The sequence below is a fragment of the Paraphaeosphaeria sporulosa genome, assembly GCF_001642045.1.
Source record: "Paraphaeosphaeria sporulosa strain AP3s5-JAC2a unplaced genomic scaffold CC84scaffold_2, whole genome shotgun sequence".
NCBI classification, from domain to species: Eukaryota; Fungi; Ascomycota; class Dothideomycetes; order Pleosporales; family Didymosphaeriaceae; genus Paraphaeosphaeria; species Paraphaeosphaeria sporulosa.
The window spans coordinates 2384009-2406590 of NW_017253361.1; the positions used below are offsets into that span (position 1 = coordinate 2384009).

A 22582-nucleotide genomic window follows, 5' to 3' on the forward strand; every position below is an offset into this window, starting at 1 on the left:
TCGTCTCCTTTTCTGATCTTTCCTTGATGTCTTTTTTGTGGCACACTTTTATGCCGATGGGTCTATTGAGATGCAATGGGCGCATAGAGCTACCACGCTCACGGATGACCATGTTTGTTTGTTCGTTTATTCTAGCAGCAGGGCAGCGATGGACAGGCCCGTATTCAGCGTGCATATGCAGCTTTGTAAGGGAAGGTTGGGAGGCGCCATCTCGTTCTGTCAATCTAGTGCGAGCAAGCGGGCGCGAGTATGTAGTGAATCAGATGAAACATGCATGCACATTCAGCAATATCTACAAGTTGTATTCTGGCCTTTGTGACGGAAGTGACTGCGTGCTTGTGACGACGTTGCAGGTCAATTTCGAGTATCATACTGCTTTTGGCTTGGGCCTGCTCGCTCAAAACACTCAAACGACGAGACCCCGCCCGTCTCCGGGTTCCTGGAGGCGAGATAACCATAGCAACTCAGGCACATATCGATATCGCGAGCAGCTATGCTTCCGCAATCTCGCTTCACGCCACACCCATGCCATGCAGCACGGGATGGATGCACAGTGCCCCTGAAATCTATACCGGTGCTGATATTGATAGCACTGGTGGGATATTTGTTTGAAGAGGAGATCATATGGTGGTGTGCGTTTCGGGTTGAGCTTGGGTCGGGTGGTTTGTGCGATCTGGGGGTGGTCGTGGGGTGTGGGTGGGGGGTCGGTGGGATGGAGGAGAGGATGGAGGAGAAGTTTAAGGATCAAGGGGTGCTGGGTGTACAGTGCATGTCTTGGGTACGGAACATTGCGTTGTTGTATTCGCTGTTCTGCGATGTCAGGCCAAGCCGAGGTCTGAGTGCTAAGTACATCATGTTCGTGGAAGACAGACGACATGTTGGTGACTGGCACGGTGAGATTTGAATTTTGTGCTGAGCATGCCATTGTTTAAGAGGCTACCGTTGAAGGGAGAAACAAATGATATGTCTGAAACTTGTCTAAGATGCTGACTTTGTTGTTCCATAGACGTCACTTTGCTCTCAAGGACCGAGAGAGGGCCATGTTCGAGCAAGCACTGTGAAGGTACCTGCAGCGTTGCCTATGCGAGCCTAGCGCTGTTTTGGTCATGCTCCACTTGGCATCAGCGACCCGCGCGAGGGAGCTGTTAATGGCGACCTGCATGCTATTCGACTCACCATAAAGTTATACACCCTGAATTAAACAGTCACAATGGCCGACGAAGACAAAGAGAAAGCTGCCAAGGTAGCTGCGGCTAAGAAGAAGGTATGCGACCCCGAGACCACCGAGCGCATAGCTGTCATGAGCAGGAGCTCTGCTGCTGCTGCCATGAGCCCGTTTCTGTCTAGCGGTGATGTTGGAAAATTGACGTGTAGCTTTGCTAATCCCATCCCCAGTATGAAGCGCTGAAGAAGAAGAACGCTAAAAAGGCAGGCGGCGCCGCAAAGAAGAAGGACGACAAGCCAGAAGCAGCGACCGCAGCAGAGACGCAAGAGGAGAAGCCCGAAGAGACGGCCGCTGCAACCGATGCACCCGAAGCACCCGAAACAACAAGCGCATTTCCCGGTCCTGTCGATGTTGAGGACGACGAGCCTACCGAGCTGCCCTCTACGACGCCATCTCACAATCGCAAGCCCTCCATAGCCGTGGAGTCGCGTCAGCGGTCTGCCTCGTTCTACCGCGCTGCAGGAGGACCTACATCTCCGACAGCTACTACACCGGGAGGAGGGGTTTCGAGTGATATTTACAGGGAGCAGGCGCAGCGCATTGAGGAGCTGGAGAAGGAGAACAAGAGGCTGGCAGCGGAAGTGGAACAGGGCGAGACCAGATGGAAGAAGGGTGAGGAGGAGCTGGAGGAGCTGAGAGAGGGACGTGGAGAGGCAGCGCTTGCAGCTGAAAAGGCTAAGGAAGCGGACAAGCTGGTAAGTTGCCCCCGTCAGAGTCTCTTGGAAACAATGCAACAGGGTTATGGCTACTGACATGTCGAATAGAAGTCTGAAGTCGAATCGCTCACGCGACAATTGTCTCACCTGCAGACTCAATCCTCAAAGTCTACCAAACGAGCACCGACACCTAACCAGTCTGCCTCCATTGATGATCTCAATGCTCAGGTTGCATCCAAATCCGAGACCATCGAATCACTGGAGCTGGAGATTTCGAACCTCAACAAGCAGGCGGCGGACCAGACGAGCAAGCAGAGTGAGTTGCAGGCCAGGATCTCCACGTTAGAGACATCCCTACAGAAGGCAGAGCAAGAAGCTAGTTCCACTAAAACTGAGCTCTCCGACCTCAAGGCCAATCTGGAGAAGGCAGGCGAGCAGGCGGCCAAGGAAGGCTCTGACCGCGACTCCGCGCAGACACGTATTGCCCAGCTAGAAGCAGAACTGGGCGCTGCCAACCGCAAAGCATCCGACTCGATATCCCGCGCCGAGCTGCTGGAACGAAAAATAGAAACCCTCACGCAGCTCCACCGCGACAACGACGCACGCAACCAAACACGCCTCCAGGATCACAAAAAGATTGAGCGCGAAGCAGCCGAACTCCGCACCCGCGTGACCGGCCTTAGCAATGAAAACGCGCGCCTCCGCGAAGCCGAGCAGCGTCGCCGCAAAGCCGACCTGGGCAATATCGAGGACAGCAGCGTGCAGGAGCTCGTCGACGAAGAGCGCGACCGCCTCCTCGCCAAGGTGCGCGAGCTCGAGGAGGAAAATTTCGAGCTACGCCGCGGCGTCTGGCGCGACAAGCGCGCTGCGCTGCAGCCTGGCATCGACGACCACGCGGGCGACTTCGACGATGTCGATCTTTCGGGTAGCACGCCCACTGCAAGGCGCGCTTCGGGCCGCCAGACGTCCTCGCTGCAGGATGTCATTCAGTCGGGCATTTCGGCGTTTACGGGTGCCTCGAGGACGCGTGGGGAGGCGCCGAAGACGAGGCAGGAAAGTGTGGGGAGCTTGGATGACTTTGAGTTCGATGAGGATGCGTTCAGGGTGGCGCAGGAGGAGGAGGGTAAGAGGAGGCTTGAGAGGGTGAGGGAGATTAAGAGGGGGTTGGGGCAGTATAAGGGGTGGAGGGCGGACTTTGTGGATGTGAGGGTGGGGATGGGGGGTGTCTTCGATATCTAAGAGCTGAAGGAGTGGGGGCGATGGGTTTTTATCGTGATACCTCTTAATTCAGTAGGAATAAGGTTGACCGTGCATGCACATGTCGCTTGGTTTTGACTTGGGTTGGTCTTCAGTCCCAGTTCGGCACCAACATTGCTAGAATCCCCAAATCACGCCAGTGATTATGTTTCATAGGAACGCTAATTAAGCAAACCAAAGCATTGAGGGCGAGTCTGGGGATATATCAGTTTCCGTGCATCATAGTCAACTCATCAAAGTCACGCAGGTACTGAATATGTTCGAAAGCATGCATATCACTGTTCTGGTCCATCGCCTCATTCTTGGATATCCTTCATGGCCCCCGACTTTCCGCTGTCTATTAACTATGCAAAATCGCCTGAAACCCAAATACGATCATCGCCTACTGCGAAGAACCGCCAGAAATCGTAATGACCTGCCCGTTCACCCATCCACCATCGTCACTGGCCAAGAAAGCTACTACCCTGGCGACATCTTCAGGTACCGCACACCGTCTCAACGGGCAGTGGTTCGCCATCAAATCCTCAATCTTCTCGGCCGGCCAGTCGGGCGACCCCCCAGGTATGTAGTGCCAAGCGTTCTGCGTGAACATGTCGCTCTTAATGCCACCGGGTGCCACACCGTTGACAGTGATCCCGCGCTTGCCAAAGTCGGTTGCGAACGCCTTGATGAAACCGATGACAGCCATCTTGGATGCGTTGTAGAGCGCGTGGTCCTTGACTCCCAGCAGACCAGCGGCAATGGACGACATGAGAATTATGCGGCCGTTGTCCTCGATATGCTTGTACGCCGTCTGGCCCACGAAAAACTGCGCCCTCGTGTTGAGGTTGAAGACATGGTCGTACTTCTCCTCTGTAATCTCCTCCGTCTTGTCCCAGCTCTCTGTCCCGGAGTTGCTCATCACAATGTCGATTTTCTTGAACGCCTTCTTCGCGTCTTCGAACAGGCGGTTGATTTCTGAGACTTTGGACACGTCGGCTTGGATGGCGATGGCTTTGGCGCCATTGTTGAAGCCTTCGATTATTTTCACGACTTCTTCGGCAGGGCCCTGCGAGGAGACGTAGTTGACGACGACGGAAGCGCCGCGCTTGCCGAGCTCAATGGCACAGCCGCGACCGATTCCGCGGCCAGCACCAGTGACGAGGGCTACCTTGCCTTCGAGAGAGGCGGTGGGGACGTTGATGACCATTTTAATATTATGTGGGAGGGAACAGTCCTATTGTTTGGATTCGAATGTTCGGAATCAGTGATGCAAACTCCTGCGGGTAGGTCGAGAGAGCGATAGTAGACAGAAAGCACTTGCGATGGGTATCGAACAATAAAGAAGCTGCGATATGAATAATGAAAGTTGCGTTTGTGGTCTGCTCTTCGCATATAAAGTCAGGCCTGTCGTCGGCATCGCTTCTACAGACGGAGGTGGGCGGGGATCCGAACGGCACGCAGCCTTATGAGACCGGATCGGACGTTTTGCTCCTCGCTTCTTTCCCCGTTCCTGCAACAGAGCCCTTGACTGCCGGAGTATTGAAGTCGGAACGGTCAGGGTGTGTTATCGGAGGTCGGATAGAGGAGTAGTACGGGAGAGGGGCCATTGTGTGACTGATGGTGAGACTCTTGGGCATTATAGCTGCTGAACAAGCTCATCTCGATATCGTTTCGTTTGCATGATGGAGCAATCCGAGCACTGGATTCCGCTTGATGTTGGTTAAGGTACCATTTCGTTGTCGGCGACATGGTGGAGGTTCCATGTCGGGGGCTACGGCGGCCGAAATGACGTGCATACGAGTCACCGCAGCCTCACTGGTGCTGTGCTGATCGCCAACGGCGAGGCATTTCGACGTCGTCTTAATTCTGGCGGAAACCCGATAGTCCAACCACCTGTACACGATGTGAGCCAGCGACTAGTTGCGGTGGCTTTCTCCTTCCCACGTGGCCAAAGCGGCTAACCTTTCCGACTATCGATTACGATCTCGGAAAGCTAATCACGTCAACCCACGTCGATGTTCTCCCGCCTCCGCCTTCACAGACCCCACATAATAAACAAACACATCTTTCGTCTTTTCTACAACACCTCAAAAGCCAATATGCACATCCTCGTAAGTGAGCATCTGATACTTTGTCGTAGTCGCTCGCTCATAGCCAATTGCAGATCACAAATGACGATGGTCCGCCCTCAGACCAGTCCTCGCCCTACGTGCATTCACTAGGTACATGCGCCTGTGTCTAATCCTGCCTCAACGATGCTGACCCCAAGTAGTCTCGACCCTCCAATCGCATGGCCACACCGTCTCCGTCGTTCTCCCACATACACAGCGTTCTTGGATCGGCAAAGCACATCTCGTCGGCCACTCGATCAAACCCACATACTTCAGACCACTACCTCTGCGCAGCGAAAATGGCCGCCTTCTGAACGATGGTACGACACACACGCGCCCCCTTCCCGACGCCTCTACAGAGGAAGAGTGGATCCTCGTCGACAGCACGCCCGCATCCTGCGTCCAGATCGGCCTGTTCCACTACTTCAAGAGCAGAGGTCCAATAGACCTCGTCGTATCGGGGCCCAACTATGGACGCAACAGCACAGCTGTATTCAGCTTGTCCAGCGGAACCATTGGCGGCGCCATGGAAGCAGCCGTCTGTGGATACAAGTCGATTGCGCTGTCCTATGCCTTCTTCGACCGCAACCACGACGCCGCCATAATATCGGGAGCGTCCGAGCTCTCCGCCCGCCTTATACAGCATCTTTTCGATAACTGGAACCCCGACACACACCTCTACAGCGTCAATGTGCCACTGGTCGAGAACGTGGGCGAAAAGAAAATACTGTACACCAACATGCTGCAAAATGCGTGGAAGTCGGGCTCGTGCTTCCAGCCCATCGAAGTGCCCTCTGAAAGCGATGAGTCGGCCTCGGACATCGAGGCGCAGATACGAAAACAGGAGGAGAAGCTGGGCCGGAAGGAGTTGCTGGGTGGCGATTCGGGAGGCGACAGTGGCAGGGAGACGCCCGTTGGGGGGCACATACGATATACGCATAAGCACTTCAAGTGGGCGCCGCGATTCAAAGATGTGTATGAGAGCGTGGAGCAGAGCGCGCCGGGGAACGATGGGTGGGCGGTTGCGCAGGGGTACACAAGTGTCACGCCGTTGAGGGCAAACTTCATGCATACGCCAGGGGACTTCACTGGGGAGATTGCTCTGGACAACGTTGGGAAGGGAAATGTACCCGCAGAAGTTTCGGCGGAAAACAAAAAGGCCTAGATAAAAGCTTTGGGGCATAGACGACATACGACGCTTATGATAGAGCATTCACGAACAACTGTACAGTTTTTTCTTGCTCCCAAGCGTTCTCCTGAAAACACAACCATTCCATGAATTCAGCAGAAAAGCAAATACATGTGTTAAGATTACCCACGGAAATCTATTGTATACCGGCGATCAGAACAACAACACACACATTAGTGTCCACACAGGCCGAGAACTTGTGGTATGAACGAATTGCTGAATTCCTCGCTTGTTGTGGGGCTCCTCACCCTTGCTCTTCCACACTTACGCCGAGCCAGAGAGGTGCCATTAGGCTAAGTTGAATACATTTACATGGTTCCACATACTTTATCAGCAATGTCTATACGTTTGGTAATATCATCCTACGCGGATCCCACATATGTCTTTGGTTCTTCGGCGTTTGCTCAGTCTGTCATCGGCACCTTGTAGCTAACAGAGCTCGAAAAGACCTTCCCAGTTGAACCCTCTTCCGCGGGCCATTGGGAATTAAGGGCAGATTGTGTACTGTGGCGAGCCAAACATGTCAAGCCAAATAATCAGAAGCGTTGTGCTTCTACTCAGCGCGCTTGCTGTCCCCATTTCCGCTGTGGATGTCATATCCCGCGACGTCGTCATCGTCGGCGGCGGAGCAGCAGGCTCCCACGCTGCGGTCTGGCTTCGCGACCACAACAAGACCGTTGCTGTCGTCGAAAGAAGCAGTAGATTGGTACGTCACGAATCCATGTACTTCTCTCCACCTCGACTGACGGAGCAACTCTTCAGGGAGGCCACACCGCAGTTTACCACGACCCCTCGACTGGCACGCCCATTAATATTGGCGTCCAAGCCTGGATGGAGTACCTCAACACAACGTCCTTTCCGCACCGCATGGGCGTCGACACAAATGGGTCCATGCAGTTTGAGAATCTTACACCACACTACGTCGACTTCAGCACTGGTCTCCCCGTCTCTTACACACCGCCTTCCCCAGCGGCCGAAAAAGCTGCACTTGCAGACTTCCTCTCACTCTGCGAGAAATACGCAGACCTGATGCTCCCCGGCTTCTTCCACTTCCCCTCCGCAGGCAGCAACATACCCGAGGACCTTACCATGGACTTTGGCGCCTTCGTGCAAAAGTACGACCTGCAGGCTGCGCTCCCGAAACTCTGGACCAGCACGGTAATGGGCGTCGGCGATTTCCTGCGCGTGCCCACGCTGTACGTGATGCAAGCTTCCGGCCTCGTCATGGCGCGTGCGATGCTGGGCCAGTCCAGGGCTATCGTGCCGTCGTCAGGGAACTTGCACGAGCTGTACGATCGCGTGGCTGACTTGATAGGCGAGGACGTGCTGTACGACAGCATCGTTGTAGGCGCCACGCGGAACGACTCGGGCGTCGAGGTGTGGGTGAAGCACCGGGACGGCAACGAGACGCAAATAGTGGCCAAGAGGCTGCTTGTGGCGTTCGAGCCGTCGCCCGTTGCGCTCGCGCCGTTTGACTTGGACGATGAAGAGGCGGATGTGCTGTTCAAATTGCGGTTCTCAAGTGTGCATGCGGGACTGGTGCAGCATCCTAGTCTGGGCGGACTGCAGCAGTGGACGAATACGGTGCCTGGTGCGGCCGGGGGGGATTTCTCTGCTTATCCACTGCCGGCGCAGGTCGGGAGGATTGCGCATCAGCCTGGGGGTGGAGAGGATTTGTTTGCGTTTACGGCGGTGGGGACGGAGGAGGATGGAGCGGAGAGCATTCAAGGTTTGATTGCGCAGGCAGTTGAGAGTATGGTGAAGGCCGGGACGGTCAGCGCGAAGAATGGCAGTACGACGTTCCCGTACTTTGCGAATCATGGGCTTATGCATTCGAGGGTGTCAGGGGAGGAGTTGAAGAAGGGGTTCATCACGAGACAGAATGCGTTGCAGGGGAGACGAGCAACGTGGTATACCGGAGCGGCTTTCAGTGCAGGGTTCTCCACCGTGTTGTGGGCTTATAATGAGGTCTTGCTGCCGAGAGCTATTGAGGGACTGTAGAGGTCTATAAGGCTGAGCCATGAAGTTCTAGTGTTATGGGACCATGCCACAACTGAACAGCAGCAGCCTAAATCTCCATCAGTCAAACGAATGTAGTTGAGAATAGTGAGATTGATTACCCGCGACTCACAGTTTAAGAGCTAGACATTGTTGCTTCGGCGTTCAAAATATGTCGAGATGAACTTCAGCGGAGATGCTGCGCCGCAGCCCTAAGATTGTACTTCAAATCATGGGGCTGCAACACAATCGCTCCATGACTCTGTTGAACAGTGTCCTACTACACATGCCCACCAGTCCCGGTCCAATTTGCTCTTCAATCAAGTACTACGTCAAACTCTCTCGTACATATAAAGCCCAGGCCTGATTATCCACTCTATTCTTTCTCAGACTTACTTACCACGGATATCTTCACGATCGACAACAATAAGAGGCAACACGTCAAGTTAATACTGTGAGGTGGACGAGGCGCCCGCTGCTGTTGATCCCGGTCCGGTATGGGAGTAGAGCTTGGATGACTGGGCGTAGAAGCTGACGGCGAGCGAGCAGACGACTTTGACCGGCAATGTACAAGACGTTGAGTAAAGCCTGGTACGTGGGAGGGACGTGGTCAGATAGCTTGGTGATGTTATGCAACCATGCCCCATGCCGTTGCTGGTGTTTTGGCGCAGACGGAACAAAAGCCACCGATCTTGGTTGCATTAGTTCAAGTACATGTCCCTGACCCGGGTGGTGGTTCCCGGGTTAGTGGGCCATGGCGACGGGCCATCCCTCTAGAACGACCCGTAGTGGCAGCTTGACGAGGAGGGATGCTCGAGGATTCGGCAGGCTGAGACAAGCCCCGGATGGAGAAGCATGCGATGGTTGCGGGCAAGGTGAGGTACCGGCGGATGCTCGATCGGATGGCCCGAGCGCGGGGCGACCAGGGCCATGGCGATTTGGGGCAGGGACGACCGCTGTAGTCTGACGCATGCGCAGTACAGTGTCCATAAGCCCAGCCCACCAGCGACGGACATACGCCCTCGGCCGCCCGCACTCGCTCGCACAAGTGCTACAGGCACGCGGACCTTGACTGCGTTCGCTGCCGGCGCCTGCGCAAAGGGAACGCGCACATAAAGACAGCCGTCCGGACCCTCCGCTCGCCGCCGCATTCTTCGCGCCTCTCCGCCCCTGCACGTCTGCTCCGCCCGCACGCTGGGCCTGCAATAACGGCGCCTTCGAGTATGTCCAGGCCGTCTCTCCGCGAACCTCGGACGCACGTCGCGTGCTCGCGCGCTATTGCTATACCATAATCCAACGCGAGACGCATGGAAGCCCGGTGAGGCGCAATGGTGCTCCCGACCGTGCAACTAGCCGCGGGGCTGCTCCTGCTGGTCTACCTACTGTCCTTTGTGCTCTTTGCCTTCATCCGAGTCGTCACCGGCGTCTCCATCCAGAGGCTGGGCGTATCTGGGCTCCGTCGCATAGCCTTCGCACCCAAGGATGGCCTGCGCATCGAGATCCGCGGACTCGGCCTTACCCTCCACCGCCCGACCTTTGCGCAGCCAACCTGGCTCAGTGTCGTGCTCAGCGAACTCACTGTGACCGTGGACTTGAAGACATTGGGTGACAAACCGCGGAAGAAGAGTGCGTGGGCAAAATGGGCAAACGGTTCCGCAGAGAAGAGGAGGGACGAAAAGAAGACGCCAGACATCGCCGTGGATGGGGAAGACACCGAGGATACGACCGACGAGGAAGGCCAGAGAAGTCGCACGTGGGAGCGGCTGACCAACGTCAAGGAGCACATTAAGCGGCTGCATCGCAAAATCAAATGGATCAAGATGGTCGACTTGGTAGCAACAACGACCACGCTGGTCATCGCAGACGTCGGGTCGCTGCAGGTTGGCAGCTTCACCATGGCCGTGGACACGCGCCGCAAGACGGTGGACCGAAGTCGCCTCTTCAACCACCACAAGCCAAAGCAGAACAACGAGCACCGACCCGCCGAGTGGCTCTTCACCGTCCGCAGCATCCTCTTCACCCCCGAAGGTCGAGAGTCCGTCGAAATCCTCGACCAATGCACCCTCAACGTCCACGGCATGTTGTACAAGGAGCTGGACGGCTTGCGTGATGCATCCATTGCCCTAAAGCTTGGTCGCTTAAGCATCCCATATGACGAAGTGAAGCTCTGTGCAGAGCGTGCCAGGAAGTGTCGTGCCGCTGCCCCTATCAGGCACGCAAGGTCCAATACATCGCTTGGAGACGCTTTCCGTGAGCTTGGCCAGCCTGGAAGTCCCGAGGAAGAGATCGTGCGTACCGTAGCCGATTCGCGCGAATTTGCCAGCTCCATCCTCCGTGGTATCCAAGAATTCCAGTTTGCCATAAGTCTGTTCAGCTTCACCAGGCGCATCCAGACCGGCTCGGATTCTGATCCTCCTGTCTATCTGAACGCATCCATGAAGGAGGTCAGCATCGATCTACTCCGTTTGGACCCTCGGAGCCCTGCCCACCTCATGTACTTCTCTCCTAACGACATTGCTCACCAAGCCCTCCTCGCCGCAATATCCATTTCGGTCGGCATTGATAGCGGTCAAGGTCACCCTGAACGCCTTCTGTACGTCCCCATGGCGACCATGACCCTGAATACTACACTCCCTTCCAAAACCATTCAATTCACCAAGGACAAAAATGTGGCCGAGCGCAACACAAACATCCTGTTCGCCAACTTAGTCATTACATCCCCGTCCATCGACCTTGACCCCAAACATCTACCAATATTACTTGCCATGACTCGTACTTACGAGACGCGACGGAAACCTCCAAAATTGCGAGATCGAAAACGCAGCTTGGTCCGACGGCTACTACCCAAGGCTAGCATCAAATTATCCATTCACGAGCCCGTTATTCGCGTTACTCTGCCCCCTACAGAACCGTCAAGAAAGGACAGTGATGAATTTGACCTTCTCATCTCATCATCGTCGTCGGTCTCGCTTGACATGGAATCTTCGCATGCAGCCGATGCTGAGTTGCACTATGGCCTCAGTTCAACGTTTCGCATCAATTCGCAGCGGCTCTACTACCAAACCGCTTCTAGTGAAAAACACAATTTGTTGTTGACTGACCACGTAGAACTCAAAGTGCAGCTCAGCGCTTCACCCGATGTTTTAGTGGTCGTCAATGGAAATTTGCAGACCTTTTCTGTATTCATCGTACGCTCAGAAATCAGCGAGGGTCTACGCCAGATTGTAGCTCAAGTTCAGAAAGACGTGCGGCGTAGGCGCGGTGGACCTCGAAAAAAAGGGCTGAACTTTTTGCGACGATTGCCTTCTTGGTTGTCGCATGTACAACTTCAAGGTTCTGACTTTAACATCGAAATCGCAGGCATCGATCCGGAAGTGTCCAAACATGCAAGGGGGATCGGACTGCACCTAGAATCTTGGACTGCAGAGTACCGCCAGAGTAGGGGAGATGATAGCGAAGCCCGTCCCGTGCGCAGGCGGGCCGCAAGCCGGACGATCAACCGGGATGAGTATCTCCTTCGACCAACAACTCCGTCCTCACCAAAGTCTCCTCGCAAACCAGCTGGTGACCCCACCGATGGGAGACGACTTGCCGTGCACTGGCAAGGATTCGAAGGATTCGTACTGGAGGCCGACGAGCAATGGGAAGCAGATCCCTTCTTGGGTGTTCCACGGATGGAGGTGGCTTGGAGTACGTCTACAGACAAGCAGGGACCGGTGTTTCACATCCACTCTTTCTGCCAGAGTCTGTTCTTCCATTATTCGCTCTATCGACATTTCGCTGTGGGTGTCGCCACTATGGTACTGAAGCACTCTTTCAATGTTGCGTTCACTAGTCAGGAAGAGCCTGTTCCTGTTTCGCCAGGCGCTTCTCGTCACCTCGCTATCCCATCAATGGACATCGACGACCTGGATCCCGAGACGGGACTTAAACGTGAAATCCTTACCTTGGACATCAAAGCGAACTTTGTTCAGTTCAAGGGCGACATGCCGGCAGATCCACCACTCATGGTACACGTTTATGGTCTCGAAGCTGGCCGACATAGATGGACGAATCCATTCTTTCGGTCACGGCTTGTGAGACTTTATGCAGAATGCCCGCATGTTAAAAGAGTGTGGAGTCGGATTGTTAGTGTTAAGTCCTTGCGGATGGATTATCGCAAATCAAAGAGAAGATATGGCAACACGATCACTGAGGACAAATCTTTCGACCTTGTTGCAGACGCAATTCGTATCGCGGTCCCTCATCAGCTGGTTATGCACAGAATATTCGACAACATCGTCAATGTTACGAAAACCATCCAGCAACTCCACTTTCGTTTCCAGACTGGCTCCAACAGATATGTTCTAAACAAAGAGCCTGAAGGTCCCAAGCATGTACCCAAAATCTCTCTTCGAAGTAGAGCTGTTCTCTTTGAGATTGAGGATGGCTCCTTTGAATGGAAACTGGGTGTCGTCTACCGATACGGTCTCATGGAGCAGAAACAGAGGCTAGCCCGAGAACAAGCTTTCGAACTGAAGGTGAAGAAGCTTCACCAAGAGGAAGAACGACGGGGAAATTCTCGCCAGCGCGCCAGGTCTGCTCACACACATAGAGGACGGAGCAAGGTGCGGAAGAAGGAGCCCGTTCTTCGTAGCAAGAGCGAAGACCTGAGCGATCCTGAATCTCCGGATTCCGTGCGCAGACGTGGCTCGGATCATCCAATGCGCTATGATAAAGATGGCTACACTGGTCTCAGTAGCAAAGCGCGTACCAGTATCGAAGAGGCACGCGAGAGGCTCAATCGTCTCAATGCTCAGACATGGAGAAAGCGCATAGATCACGCTCTCACCTGCCAGACCCGTTCTATGAACGATATCCGCTCCATTTTCTGGGGTCTTGATGAGGTTCCGGACGATGCATACTCAAAGGAGACTATAATGGCTATCCCGCATCGGCCTGCACTCGGAAGCCTCATCGTCAGCGATCTGGATCTCACCATTGACAAACCTTCGTTCCCTCTCTCCGAATATCCAAGATTCCTACACCGGGTCGGGAAAGGCATGCCTGTTGATATGCAATACTCTCTTCTTATCCCGATGCATGTGCAACTGAACATGGGCGAGGCCAAAATCCAGCTGCGCGACTACCCGCTCCCGTTGCTCCATTTCCCTGCTTTGCATCCTTTGCAGTCATCTCGACTACCCAGTGTTTCCCTAAAGACTGACTTTGTGATTGCGGAAGAGTTTAGAGACATAGAGTCCACCCGAGTGTGCAATGTAGTCGTGGTACCAGAGGAATCCACCCCGTCGGGCGCGAAGACGGGAGGTTTCGAGGTCGATATCCGCCGTACAGTGGCACCAGTCAAAACATACTCAGATATGAAGATCGACATCAACTCGTCCCATCCAACTCGCATCACCTGGGGCACATCGTATCAGCCTGCGATTCAGGACATGATGCAGGTCATTGAGAGCTTCACTAAGCCTGCGATTGACCCTTCAGAGAGGGTCGGCTTTTGGGATAAGATCAGACTCACGTTCCATTCGCGCATCAGCGTGTCGTGGAAAGGCGACGGCGATGTGCATCTAATCCTGAAAGGTAAGTAGCATTTATCCCTAATGATTCCAAATGTTAACATATCCCAGGCTCTCGCGATCCTTACATGGTCACTGGACATGGCGCAGGTTTTGTCATGTGTTGGCAGAACGACGTACAGCTGACCCTTGCCGAAGACGAAGATCCACGAAACTTTATGGTTGTCAAAAGCGGTAGCTACGTCCTGGCAATACCAGATCTCGGCCATTATGCACGTCAAGAAGCCGAACTGGAACAGCCCACCACTCATTTCGACGGATCGTCTAGCGTCTCGAGCCACAAGCAATTGGCGATCTTTAAGAAGACCATCATGAAGCTGAATGGCAATGTCCGCTGGGTAGCAGGTTTGGTGTTCGAGCGAAACCTCGACGGAGGCGGTAGATCGTTCAAGTTCAATCCTCATTACGACATCGTCTTGAAGCATCCGAAGTATGCTCATCCAAAAGACGGAAAGGTGAGAAATTGTGCGCTTACAGATTGGTTCATCACTGACCACAACAGGAGTATGATGCGTTCCGTGGTTTCCGCAGCCATCACATCCATATGTCTATTGCCATCGCAGCTCCTCACGATCGCGAGTGGTCCGTTGGCAACCTGGAACCTTCCAAGACTTACAACAGTGTTCACCTGACTCCACGTTTCTTCACACATTTCTATAACTGGTGGTCCATGTTCTCAGGCGCCATGTCTCTGCCCATCAGACAGGGCTCGTTGTGGCCGGGCATCGAAAAGTCAAGCAAGAAGTTTGGACGACATTTGGCTACGATCAAGTACAATCTTCTACTCTCGCCTTTGTATATGAGCCATGTATACAAGCATAAAGATGCAGAAGATTACGGCAGGGGTGACGTTGCTGCCACTGGGCTGAAGGCTCGCCTGGACAGTTTCATGCTTGATTTGCATCAGCGACGAGAAGAATTCAGAACCATTGTGCAGGCACCTAAGGCGCAAGAAGACAGCAAGCAAAATCAAACGACGGGTATGCGGATTAATCAGGTCCAGCTCGACCTCATAAGGACCGATGTTCGTGCTGTTTCGGCAAGAATTGGCGGCACGGGAGAAGATGATGTGGAAAACGCTAATGACGAGACAATTGCGGATTATAACCAAGAGAACGCGAGAGCAGATTTGTCCAAGTTTACGATCCCAGATAACGATTGGGGCTGGGTTGACATGGACGATTTCGTGGAATTGGGATGGGTTCTACCCTCGGAGCATAACCCAGAGACGCAGATCCTACCGTTAGCCTTTGCACCGCGCTTTACCTACTTCCGCCAGACGGACCACGCAGACAACATATCTGGAGATCCTCATCGCACGAGTCCTTTCGGAAAGGAGCCGACGCATCACTGTGTCATGTCCGCTCGCAACGACCCGCGGCGGGTGCAGTGTTATCTCATTGAGCAGCGGATCCAGCGTGTAAAAGAGCAGACATCACACAACGAACGCGCTATCGGTGATCAAGAGCTGAAAATCATTCGGGAGCCTGAAAATTCGGAAGAGCTACGCCACCAGCTTACCACCTTGCAAAATCATTCCGAGTTCTTGAGGAGAAAGATGAACTTCCTCCAGGCCATGCACCAAAGCTTGATCGAACGATTGAAGTCAGCCGACAAGCATGCCGTACCAAACGGAGAAGCGGAAGGAGAGGACGAATACTACGAAGCACGCGAGGACTACGGTGCAGGTGATGAGGGTGGTACCAAAACCTCAGAAGGCGCACAGCATGCCGACTTTATCAGTGACTTCAACAACCGCTTCATCATTCACAACGTGCATCTGAAGTGGAACAACTCTCTTCGCAATATTATTCTGCGCTACATACACCAAGTCAGCCAGCGGCGTGGTTTTGTATACTATATGTCACGACGCGCGGTCAAGTTTATCCTAGACATAGTGGAGGAGCAAGACAAGCTGCGAAAGTCTTCATCCACCCCTGGGGCTGAGCACAGACCTATGGAGCCTCAAGAAGATGAAGAAGACACCATCGAGAGTCAAATTCAACAGCTGCTGAGTGACGGCAAAAAATTCATCGAGGCCGACAATGCTGAGCAAGAACAAAACAAGTCAAGCGCTCCGAACAACGCTGGGGACGATGTCTCCCTCGATTACCTCGCTCAAAATGCGTATATCGTTCGCCTAATTGCCCCTCAAATCCAACTTCAAAGCGAGAAGAACACCAAAGCGGCTGTTCTGGTCACAGCGAAGGGTATGCAACTCAAGGTCATCCAAATCATGGACAAAGATCGGGTGATGGACGACGTTTCTGGTCTGGTCCAAAGACGGTTCACAGCTTCAATGGACAGTTTGCAGATCTTCGTTACCAACTCGAAGATTTTCGGATCCGGAGATATCCACATGTACTCGGGCAGCACGTATGGAGCACCAGCCGGGACTGCTTGGCCCCCATGGGTACCTTTCGAAGTCATGTTCGATTTCAAGACTCACCCGTATGGCTTTCAGCGCGTGGTAGAGCGCACATCTGCCAGCATGAGACTTGACAAGTACAACCCGTTGCGCCTAAAGTATAATGACGACGTGTCTGGTGGCGACTCAGCTTCTAGACGAAAAAGCATGGAGAGCCGAATCGATCATATCTGGGTCGACTTTCCCCATATCCGTGCTCTATGCAATTCACGTCAGTACTACGCCATGTATATCATCGTCATAGACCTTCTGCTCTATAACGAGCCGCTGGAAAAGACACGCAACGAAAGGCTTGAAAAGATCATGCTTGCGTCTGACTTCAGCAATCTCAGCGGCGCGCCGGATCTGGTCATTGGCTTGCAGGAACGAATTCGTCAACTCGAAGAGATCAAGTCCGTATTCCAGATCAACGAGAAATTTCTAGACAAGAAGGGTTGGAGTGATCGCATCGAGGTGGAGAAGGATCTGGCTGTTTTTGAAGATGAGCTCTTTTTCGTCATGAAAGCGATTACGACCGCGCAGCGAAGGTACGACGACCGTGCACAGGCCAAAGAACTGACCGGGACTCTGAGATGGTACATTACCGCTTCGGAGATTGTTTGGCATCTCTTGCAGGAGGGTCAGACCTCGCTTGCCGAGTTCCAGATCAAGAATGCTCTCTTCGACCGAACAGACAACAACGACGGTTCAAATCTGAATTCAGTTGAGATTGAACACATTGTCGGTCTCAACCTTATGCCGAACGCCATCTACCCCAAGATGATCTCACCCTACCTTGAAGCAAGCCGCCCGAAAACCTCAGATGGGCAAGATTCACTAGAGACAAAGATGCTCAGGGTGCATTGGGTTATGCTCGAAGCAATTGCTGGCATTCCGGTCGTTGATCACTTCGAAATTAATCTTTTCCCACTCAAAGTTGCGCTGGAATGGCAAATCGGCAAGAAACTGTTCGAATACATCTTCCCTGGCATCAAGGACAAATCTGGAGAGAACGGCAATGGCACTTTTTCGCCCCTGCTTGTTAAGCACATAGCTCTGGATGACGATGACGACGACGATATTGGCAACCTCTCCTCAACGGATACGCCTACGATGCAACTCCCCACCAATGGTGAGGATGTCGAGGGCCTGAAGCTACGTCTCACCCCAACTTTGCATTTGCCCACGCACCAGCCCAAAACGGAGCAGCGCTCGTCTAAAACCCGGCCAAACCTTCACCATCTCCGTTTGTTCCGCGAGACGCAGTCGCGGTCTGCGACTGAGATGCGACGTACCCTTCATCCTAGCTCCGCCATGAGTACGCCTGGAAATTCCTCTACCAACGTCTCTCGGCCAGGAACTGCCGTTTCACGCACAAACTCAAGCTTTTCTGTGTCGACCGCGGAATCTGACCGTACTACTCGGCGTTTTGCTTTGCACAGAAGCGGCACTGGCGACAAGAAAGCGGGTACCCAAAAGGAACGGAACGACGACCTCACACAAATGATGAGCCGCGCATCCAACTACATGACTCTCGCATATGCGCGTATACCTAGTCTGATTCTCTGTCTCAGCTACAAGGGCAAAGGGAACCGCAACTTTGAGGATATCCACGACCTCGTCTTCAAGCTGCCCACGTTAGAGTACAGGAACAAAACCTGCTCCAATCTCGATCTCGTCTTACAATTGAAACGGGACGTCATCCGAGCTCTCATATCCCATGCCGGCGCTATCGTAGGCAACAAGTTCAGTCACCACCGCCCCTCAAAACACACCCAATCCCGCCTCCGCCAAATCGCCAACAGCAGCTCCATCATGAGCACTTCTCCCGATCTCTCCGGCACGGATTCTGCCTCCATACGCGATCACTCTCCTGGAGAGTCGGACTCCAACGCCAGCGGCGAGCTGCCCGGACGTCGCTCGTTTGCATCCGGGCGTGCGCCCTCGACCTTCTCCGCGCTCTCCGAACATTCAGAATCCACCAGCATGCGTTCGTCCCGCAGCAACACCCGCCCCGCCACAGAGAACGGCAGCATACTCGGCAGTAGCTGGCACGACACCCAGGGCTTAGGCATTGAGGTTGAGGATGGCAGGACCTTTGCAGATGAGCTGTCCAGAGTGGATCAGACCGAGCCGGGACATGCAGGTGTGATTGGAAGTTTGAGTAGGCACGTCACACAGTTGACGCCGTTTGGGAGTCATAGGATGAAAGATAGGGAGAGGGAGAGGTTGGGGAGTAGGGGTGGGGATGGCTCGAGCGTGAAGACGGCGGAGGACGAGGACGACGCGGCTTCGTGAGTTATTTCCCGGGATGGAACCTGCTGACAGGACAATGACTAACTGATTATAGGCACAAGAAGAAGTCGAAACTGGGGAAGCTGCTTGGGAGGAGCAGCTGAGGATTCGGCACTGAGTACAAGTGTATACTGTTTCTTTTGTCTTGGAGATATGCCCGGGCCAAATAGGCTGGGTTGGGACGGCCAACGTGTTGCATTTTCAGGCGTATTGGTCAGGCACGTGTATGCCGACCTGGGTGTTGGTCCTAGGATTGATTCACTTTCACTTTTGTATACAGCACCGATCCCCATTAGAAGTAGAATGGCTCTCTTTTGTTTAATTGAGACTAGCCTATCGTGGCCATGGCTATCCACAGCACATGGGCTCTGGAGTAGTATACACTACACAATGCAACACTGTGCACTGTCTGTTGACTTGCTGTGTGATTTGTATTTCCACGCGCTCCAGTATTCGGGTTCTCTACAGTTCCTTGATAAACCTTACCACCCTTCCCACGAGATCCTGGACAATATCTTCCGCATCGTCATTCAAGTTATGCGTAGCCCCCCGCACCACACCGCCGTTCGCCTCATCCACATTCCCACCCCCTTCCCTCACGATCCTCGCCCACCTCTTCAGCGTCCCCTCTTGATCCACATGGCCAGGGATATACGGATCCCTACTCCCCCACAGAAACATCGCTTTCGTCCGTGCCGGAATCTTGCCAAATGTGCCTTTCAGCGTGTCGTCCGACAAGTCCGTGCTGAAATAATCATCATCCCCACCCTTCGCAAGCAACGAATGCGCGCGGTACGCCGTACACGGGCTGTCGAACATTTCCAGGACTTTGTTGCCCTTCTTGGGCAGAATCGCATCGCCGTCCCCACGCGCGACCCACGCGCCTGCCATCGCCACCGTCTTCTCCAGGCTCTCCTTCAAAGATGCATCATCAGAGACGATGGTATCCCAGCCCTCCCGATCACTCACGGCCGCCTGCAGAATCGCACCCTCAATAGCTGGACGGCTGGAGCTGGACAACCCGACAAGGTACTCCATCACATCCTGGCACCCCGTCGAGTGTCCCATGAGCACGATCTTCCCGCTTGGCCGCATCTTCTTGAAATAAGCGACGCATTCCCCGAGCTCGGCGGCATCTCGGGAGAGCGTAGATGTGCCCCAGCCGGCAGCAGAGGAGGTGAGAGTTACCTCGGCGATAGTCCAGTGGGGTGGGACGGTGCGGGAGAGGAGGGTCGGGTAGCGCACTGTGAGGGGGCTATCGCCGAGGCCGCCGATGAAGAGGATCGTGTTCTGAGGGGTGGAGGAGGAGGACACTGAGCAGTTGGGGTTTAGGGGCGGGGGTCTGTGCTCGAAGGCCGTCAGAGAGGGGGTATAGAGGTGAAGGGTGCCGGGGTGGAAGGTTCCGTTCTGGGCCATGTTGGGCGGTGGGGTTTTAGGTTATGTACGGAGATGGTGATCTGCCCTTCCGAACGATTTGCACGTGCGAGCAGGCAGCGTCTCGCAGGAACTAGCGTGAACTACGAAGGGTCGTTGTTGAGGGGATAGTGGGAAATGTGAAGGATGAGGTGTTAGGCGTTTGACCTTGTTAAGCTTTGCGTGCGAGGTTGGCCACGTGCCGTATATGCTAGCTCTTGCTCGTTTCTAAGCTTGCGAGGAGCCTGAGACAACTGACGGCTGTTGAATTGGGACGGTGTGGGCGTGGGGAGAAGGTTCGGAATGCGGAGACTGGTGTTTGAGAGTTATCAGATCGATCTTATCTCTGATGCGGCACGGACCACTTGATCGCTGCCACCGTAAAGGCAGTGTTATGCTTACGACGAGACATAAGAAGACCGTCTGGTTTCAACAAAGTTCGTATCTACTGCTAGATTTCCGATAGTGCTGCCTTCGTAGATTGCTTATGGAATCTCAAATGCCAATGATTCGACGATTCGATAAATCGAGGTGAGTAGACTAGACGCATTGAGGTGGAGCTCCCTACCTACACCGGAATCCTCCCTAGGCAGCAGCTAGTAGATTCACAAAATAACCTCCTGTACATAGGCTGTACACGCTGTGTTGTTGTGGAAAGCAAGTGCTCAGCCATGAACAACCGCAAACTGCGCCGTCAATGGTTAGCGCAGCACGTGCTCCGCCTCGGCCAGTGACGTTTGCGAGGGCTGGGGAGCTAGGCAGGGCAATCCACGGCGCTGCTCATCTGCAGTACCCGAGCTCTTAAATTGGCTTCACGCAACACCTTGTTTTGTTGGTTGCGAACAGGCCCACAACCATCGCAATTTTGCACAATTCACGCTCTTGCGATCCGCCAGGGACATTTTTATCGGGAATCTTCAGTTGACGCAGGTTTCCGTTGCTTCCGCGGCGACTAAGCAAACACTCCCGAGCGAGCTTCACTCAACACCTCTTGCGGCAAGCACCATGTCTCACGGGTATCAACAATACGGCGGCAACCCTTACGAGGGCGCGAGCCAGGCAGAGTCCGGTTACGGGCAGTCAAATCCCTATGGCGGTCAAGGTGGCCAAGTCGCACCCGGGGGCTATGGAGCGTCGAACCCGTACGGCGGCACAGTGAGCAGCCCGGAATCATCGACTTCGTGATGGCGCTAATGTGCGTAGGGCCAGGATTTGAACGCGCCGCCTCTCCAACATGAGGACTCGCAGTACTCGCAGGTGTCGCAATACTCGTCGCAACCGCCCCAGCAGACGTATTCGCACGCCGCAACGCCACTGAGTCAGCAGGACTTCCTCGCGCGCATCGATGGCACAAAGAGTAGAATCAACCAGCTCTCGGCGAACATCACCGAGATCGCCAACATTCACCAGCGCATGCTGTCGTCGCCTGACAACCGCTCCTCGGCCCAACTAGAGAGCATCGTCTCCGAAACACAGATCAGGAACACGTCGATAAAGGATGAGATCAAGTTCCTTGAAAAGGATGCATCGCGGGAGCCGCAGAACTCGTTCAAGAGGACGCAGGTGGAGAAGCTGAAGCGCACTTTCAAGAGCCAGCTCGAGGACTTCCAGAAGGAGGAGGCAGACTACTCCAAACGGTACCGCGATGCCATTGCGAGACAGTACCGAATCGTCAACCCCGAGGCGACCGAGTCAGAGGTTCAGGAGGCAGCCAATGCTGACTGGGGCGATGAGGGCATCTTCCAGCAAGCTGTAAGTATCCGTAGACATCATGATAGCCAGGTGATTGTGCTGACACCCACGCAGCTCAAGACCAACCGCAGTGGTCAGGCCAACAGTGTGCTCGGAGCTGTGCGCGCTCGTCACAACGATATCCAGCGCATTGAGAAGACGCTGGGCGAGCTTGCGCTGCTCTTCCAGCAGCTCAATGAGCAAGTTGTGTACCAAGAGGAACAGGTAACGCGGGTTGAGGAGCAGACCGAGAATGTGACAAAGGATACGACACATGCAAACCAGCAGCTCGACCAGGGTATCAAGTCTGCCCGCCGGGCACGAAAGCTTAAGTGGTGGACGTTGGGCATTGTCGTCTTAATCATTGCCATCCTCGCTGCTGTCCTCGGTGGCTACTTTGGCACCCGGGCCAAGACCAACAACCCGTAGTCGTACTCTGGAAGGTTGGCACCACGTGGGAAAGGGCCGCCAAGGTCGATTTCCTTGCGGCCGTATCACGAGTACCCTGTGAAGAACATGAGATGGAGGATAACCTTGACGTACTATTGTCGTTTTCTAATGCCTAATTTAGCTGCGCTGCAGCGCTGTTGTAGATAACAACCTAACCACCGTTGAACTACTGCCTCGTTACTCTGTGACTGCCAACTGCACTGCCTCGCTGCAAGCTCCACTGTTATTACGAACAGCACCCGTCTCCACAGTTTGATAAGCTTGCCATCCATTGCCGGGTGTGTAATCCCAG

The 22582-nt window shown here is 54.1% G+C and overlaps 8 protein-coding genes across 8 annotated transcripts; 6 read left to right on the plus strand and 2 right to left on the minus strand.

Moving 5' to 3' along the window:
- Positions 1-1155: 1155 nt before the first annotated feature.
- Positions 1156-3120, plus strand: CC84DRAFT_1112027 (uncharacterized protein; the record flags this gene model as incomplete). Its single annotated transcript, XM_018175308.2, has 3 exons — positions 1156-1264; positions 1396-1920; positions 1990-3120. Exons 1-3 carry the CDS (start codon positions 1211-1213, stop codon positions 3118-3120), a joined length of 1710 nt encoding a protein of 569 aa, XP_018040452.1. The 5' UTR covers positions 1156-1210.
- A 400-nt stretch (positions 3121-3520) lies between these two features.
- Positions 3521-4327, minus strand: CC84DRAFT_1213453 (versicolorin reductase; the record flags this gene model as incomplete). Its single annotated transcript, XM_018182533.1, has 1 exon — positions 3521-4327. One exon carries the CDS (start codon positions 4325-4327, stop codon positions 3521-3523), a length of 807 nt encoding a protein of 268 aa, XP_018040453.1.
- Positions 4328-4827: 500 nt separating this feature from the next.
- CC84DRAFT_1161095 (sure-like protein) lies at positions 4828-6520 on the plus strand. Its single transcript, XM_018177650.1, has 3 exons — positions 4828-5231; positions 5285-5342; positions 5393-6520. The coding sequence occupies exons 1-3, from the start codon at positions 5220-5222 to the stop codon at positions 6394-6396; spliced, it is 1074 nt and encodes a 357-aa protein (XP_018040454.1). The 5' UTR covers positions 4828-5219; the 3' UTR covers positions 6397-6520.
- A 420-nt stretch (positions 6521-6940) lies between these two features.
- On the plus strand, positions 6941-8421 carry CC84DRAFT_1138296 (FAD/NAD(P)-binding domain-containing protein; the record flags this gene model as incomplete). The annotated part of the gene is made up of 2 exons (XM_018176187.1): positions 6941-7126; positions 7183-8421. 2 exons carry the CDS (start codon positions 6941-6943, stop codon positions 8419-8421), a joined length of 1425 nt encoding a protein of 474 aa, XP_018040455.1.
- An 882-nt stretch (positions 8422-9303) lies between these two features.
- On the plus strand, positions 9304-9640 carry CC84DRAFT_462550 (uncharacterized protein). Its single transcript, XM_018186383.1, has one exon. The coding sequence runs from the start codon at positions 9349-9351 to the stop codon at positions 9532-9534; it is 186 nt and encodes a 61-aa protein (XP_018040456.1). The 5' UTR covers positions 9304-9348; the 3' UTR covers positions 9535-9640.
- Positions 9578-18979, plus strand: CC84DRAFT_462572 (uncharacterized protein). The gene is made up of 4 exons (XM_018186384.1): positions 9578-13998; positions 14046-14449; positions 14497-18695; positions 18752-18979. The coding sequence occupies exons 1-4, from the start codon at positions 9747-9749 to the stop codon at positions 18798-18800; spliced, it is 8904 nt and encodes a 2967-aa protein (XP_018040457.1). The 5' UTR covers positions 9578-9746; the 3' UTR covers positions 18801-18979.
- A 138-nt stretch (positions 18980-19117) lies between these two features.
- Positions 19118-20412, minus strand: CC84DRAFT_1161098 (DUF1749-domain-containing protein). Its single transcript, XM_018177651.1, has one exon. It carries the CDS (start codon positions 20110-20112, stop codon positions 19159-19161), a length of 954 nt encoding a protein of 317 aa, XP_018040458.1. The 5' UTR covers positions 20113-20412; the 3' UTR covers positions 19118-19158.
- A 381-nt stretch (positions 20413-20793) lies between these two features.
- Positions 20794-22465, plus strand: CC84DRAFT_1161099 (t-SNARE). The gene is made up of 3 exons (XM_018177652.1): positions 20794-21264; positions 21313-21861; positions 21916-22465. Exons 1-3 carry the CDS (start codon positions 21115-21117, stop codon positions 22267-22269), a joined length of 1053 nt encoding a protein of 350 aa, XP_018040459.1. The 5' UTR covers positions 20794-21114; the 3' UTR covers positions 22270-22465.
- The last annotated feature ends 117 nt before the right edge of the window (positions 22466-22582 follow it).

Excerpts from the sequence above, each read along its gene's own strand:
- CC84DRAFT_1161098 (XM_018177651.1), bottom strand. The coding sequence starts at position 20,112 with ATGGCCCAGAACGGAACCTTCCACCCCGGCACCCTTCACCTCTATACC.
- CC84DRAFT_1161095 (XM_018177650.1), top strand. Across the intron at positions 5,343-5,392 it reads GCCCTACGTGCATTCACTAG|TCTCGACCCTCCAATCGCAT; the intron begins GTACATGCGCCT and ends GACCCCAAGTAG.
- CC84DRAFT_462572 (XM_018186384.1), top strand. The coding sequence starts at position 9,747 with ATGGTGCTCCCGACCGTGCAACTAGCCGCGGGGCTGCTCCTGCTGGTC. Across the intron at positions 14,450-14,496 it reads CTCATCCAAAAGACGGAAAG|GAGTATGATGCGTTCCGTGG; the intron begins GTGAGAAATTGT and ends TGACCACAACAG. Across the intron at positions 18,696-18,751 it reads GACGAGGACGACGCGGCTTC|GCACAAGAAGAAGTCGAAAC; the intron begins GTGAGTTATTTC and ends AACTGATTATAG.
- CC84DRAFT_1161099 (XM_018177652.1), top strand. The coding sequence starts at position 21,115 with ATGTCTCACGGGTATCAACAATACGGCGGCAACCCTTACGAGGGCGCG. Across the intron at positions 21,265-21,312 it reads CGAACCCGTACGGCGGCACA|GGCCAGGATTTGAACGCGCC; the intron begins GTGAGCAGCCCG and ends TAATGTGCGTAG. Across the intron at positions 21,862-21,915 it reads AGGGCATCTTCCAGCAAGCT|CTCAAGACCAACCGCAGTGG; the intron begins GTAAGTATCCGT and ends ACACCCACGCAG.
- CC84DRAFT_462550 (XM_018186383.1), top strand. The coding sequence starts at position 9,349 with ATGGCGATTTGGGGCAGGGACGACCGCTGTAGTCTGACGCATGCGCAG.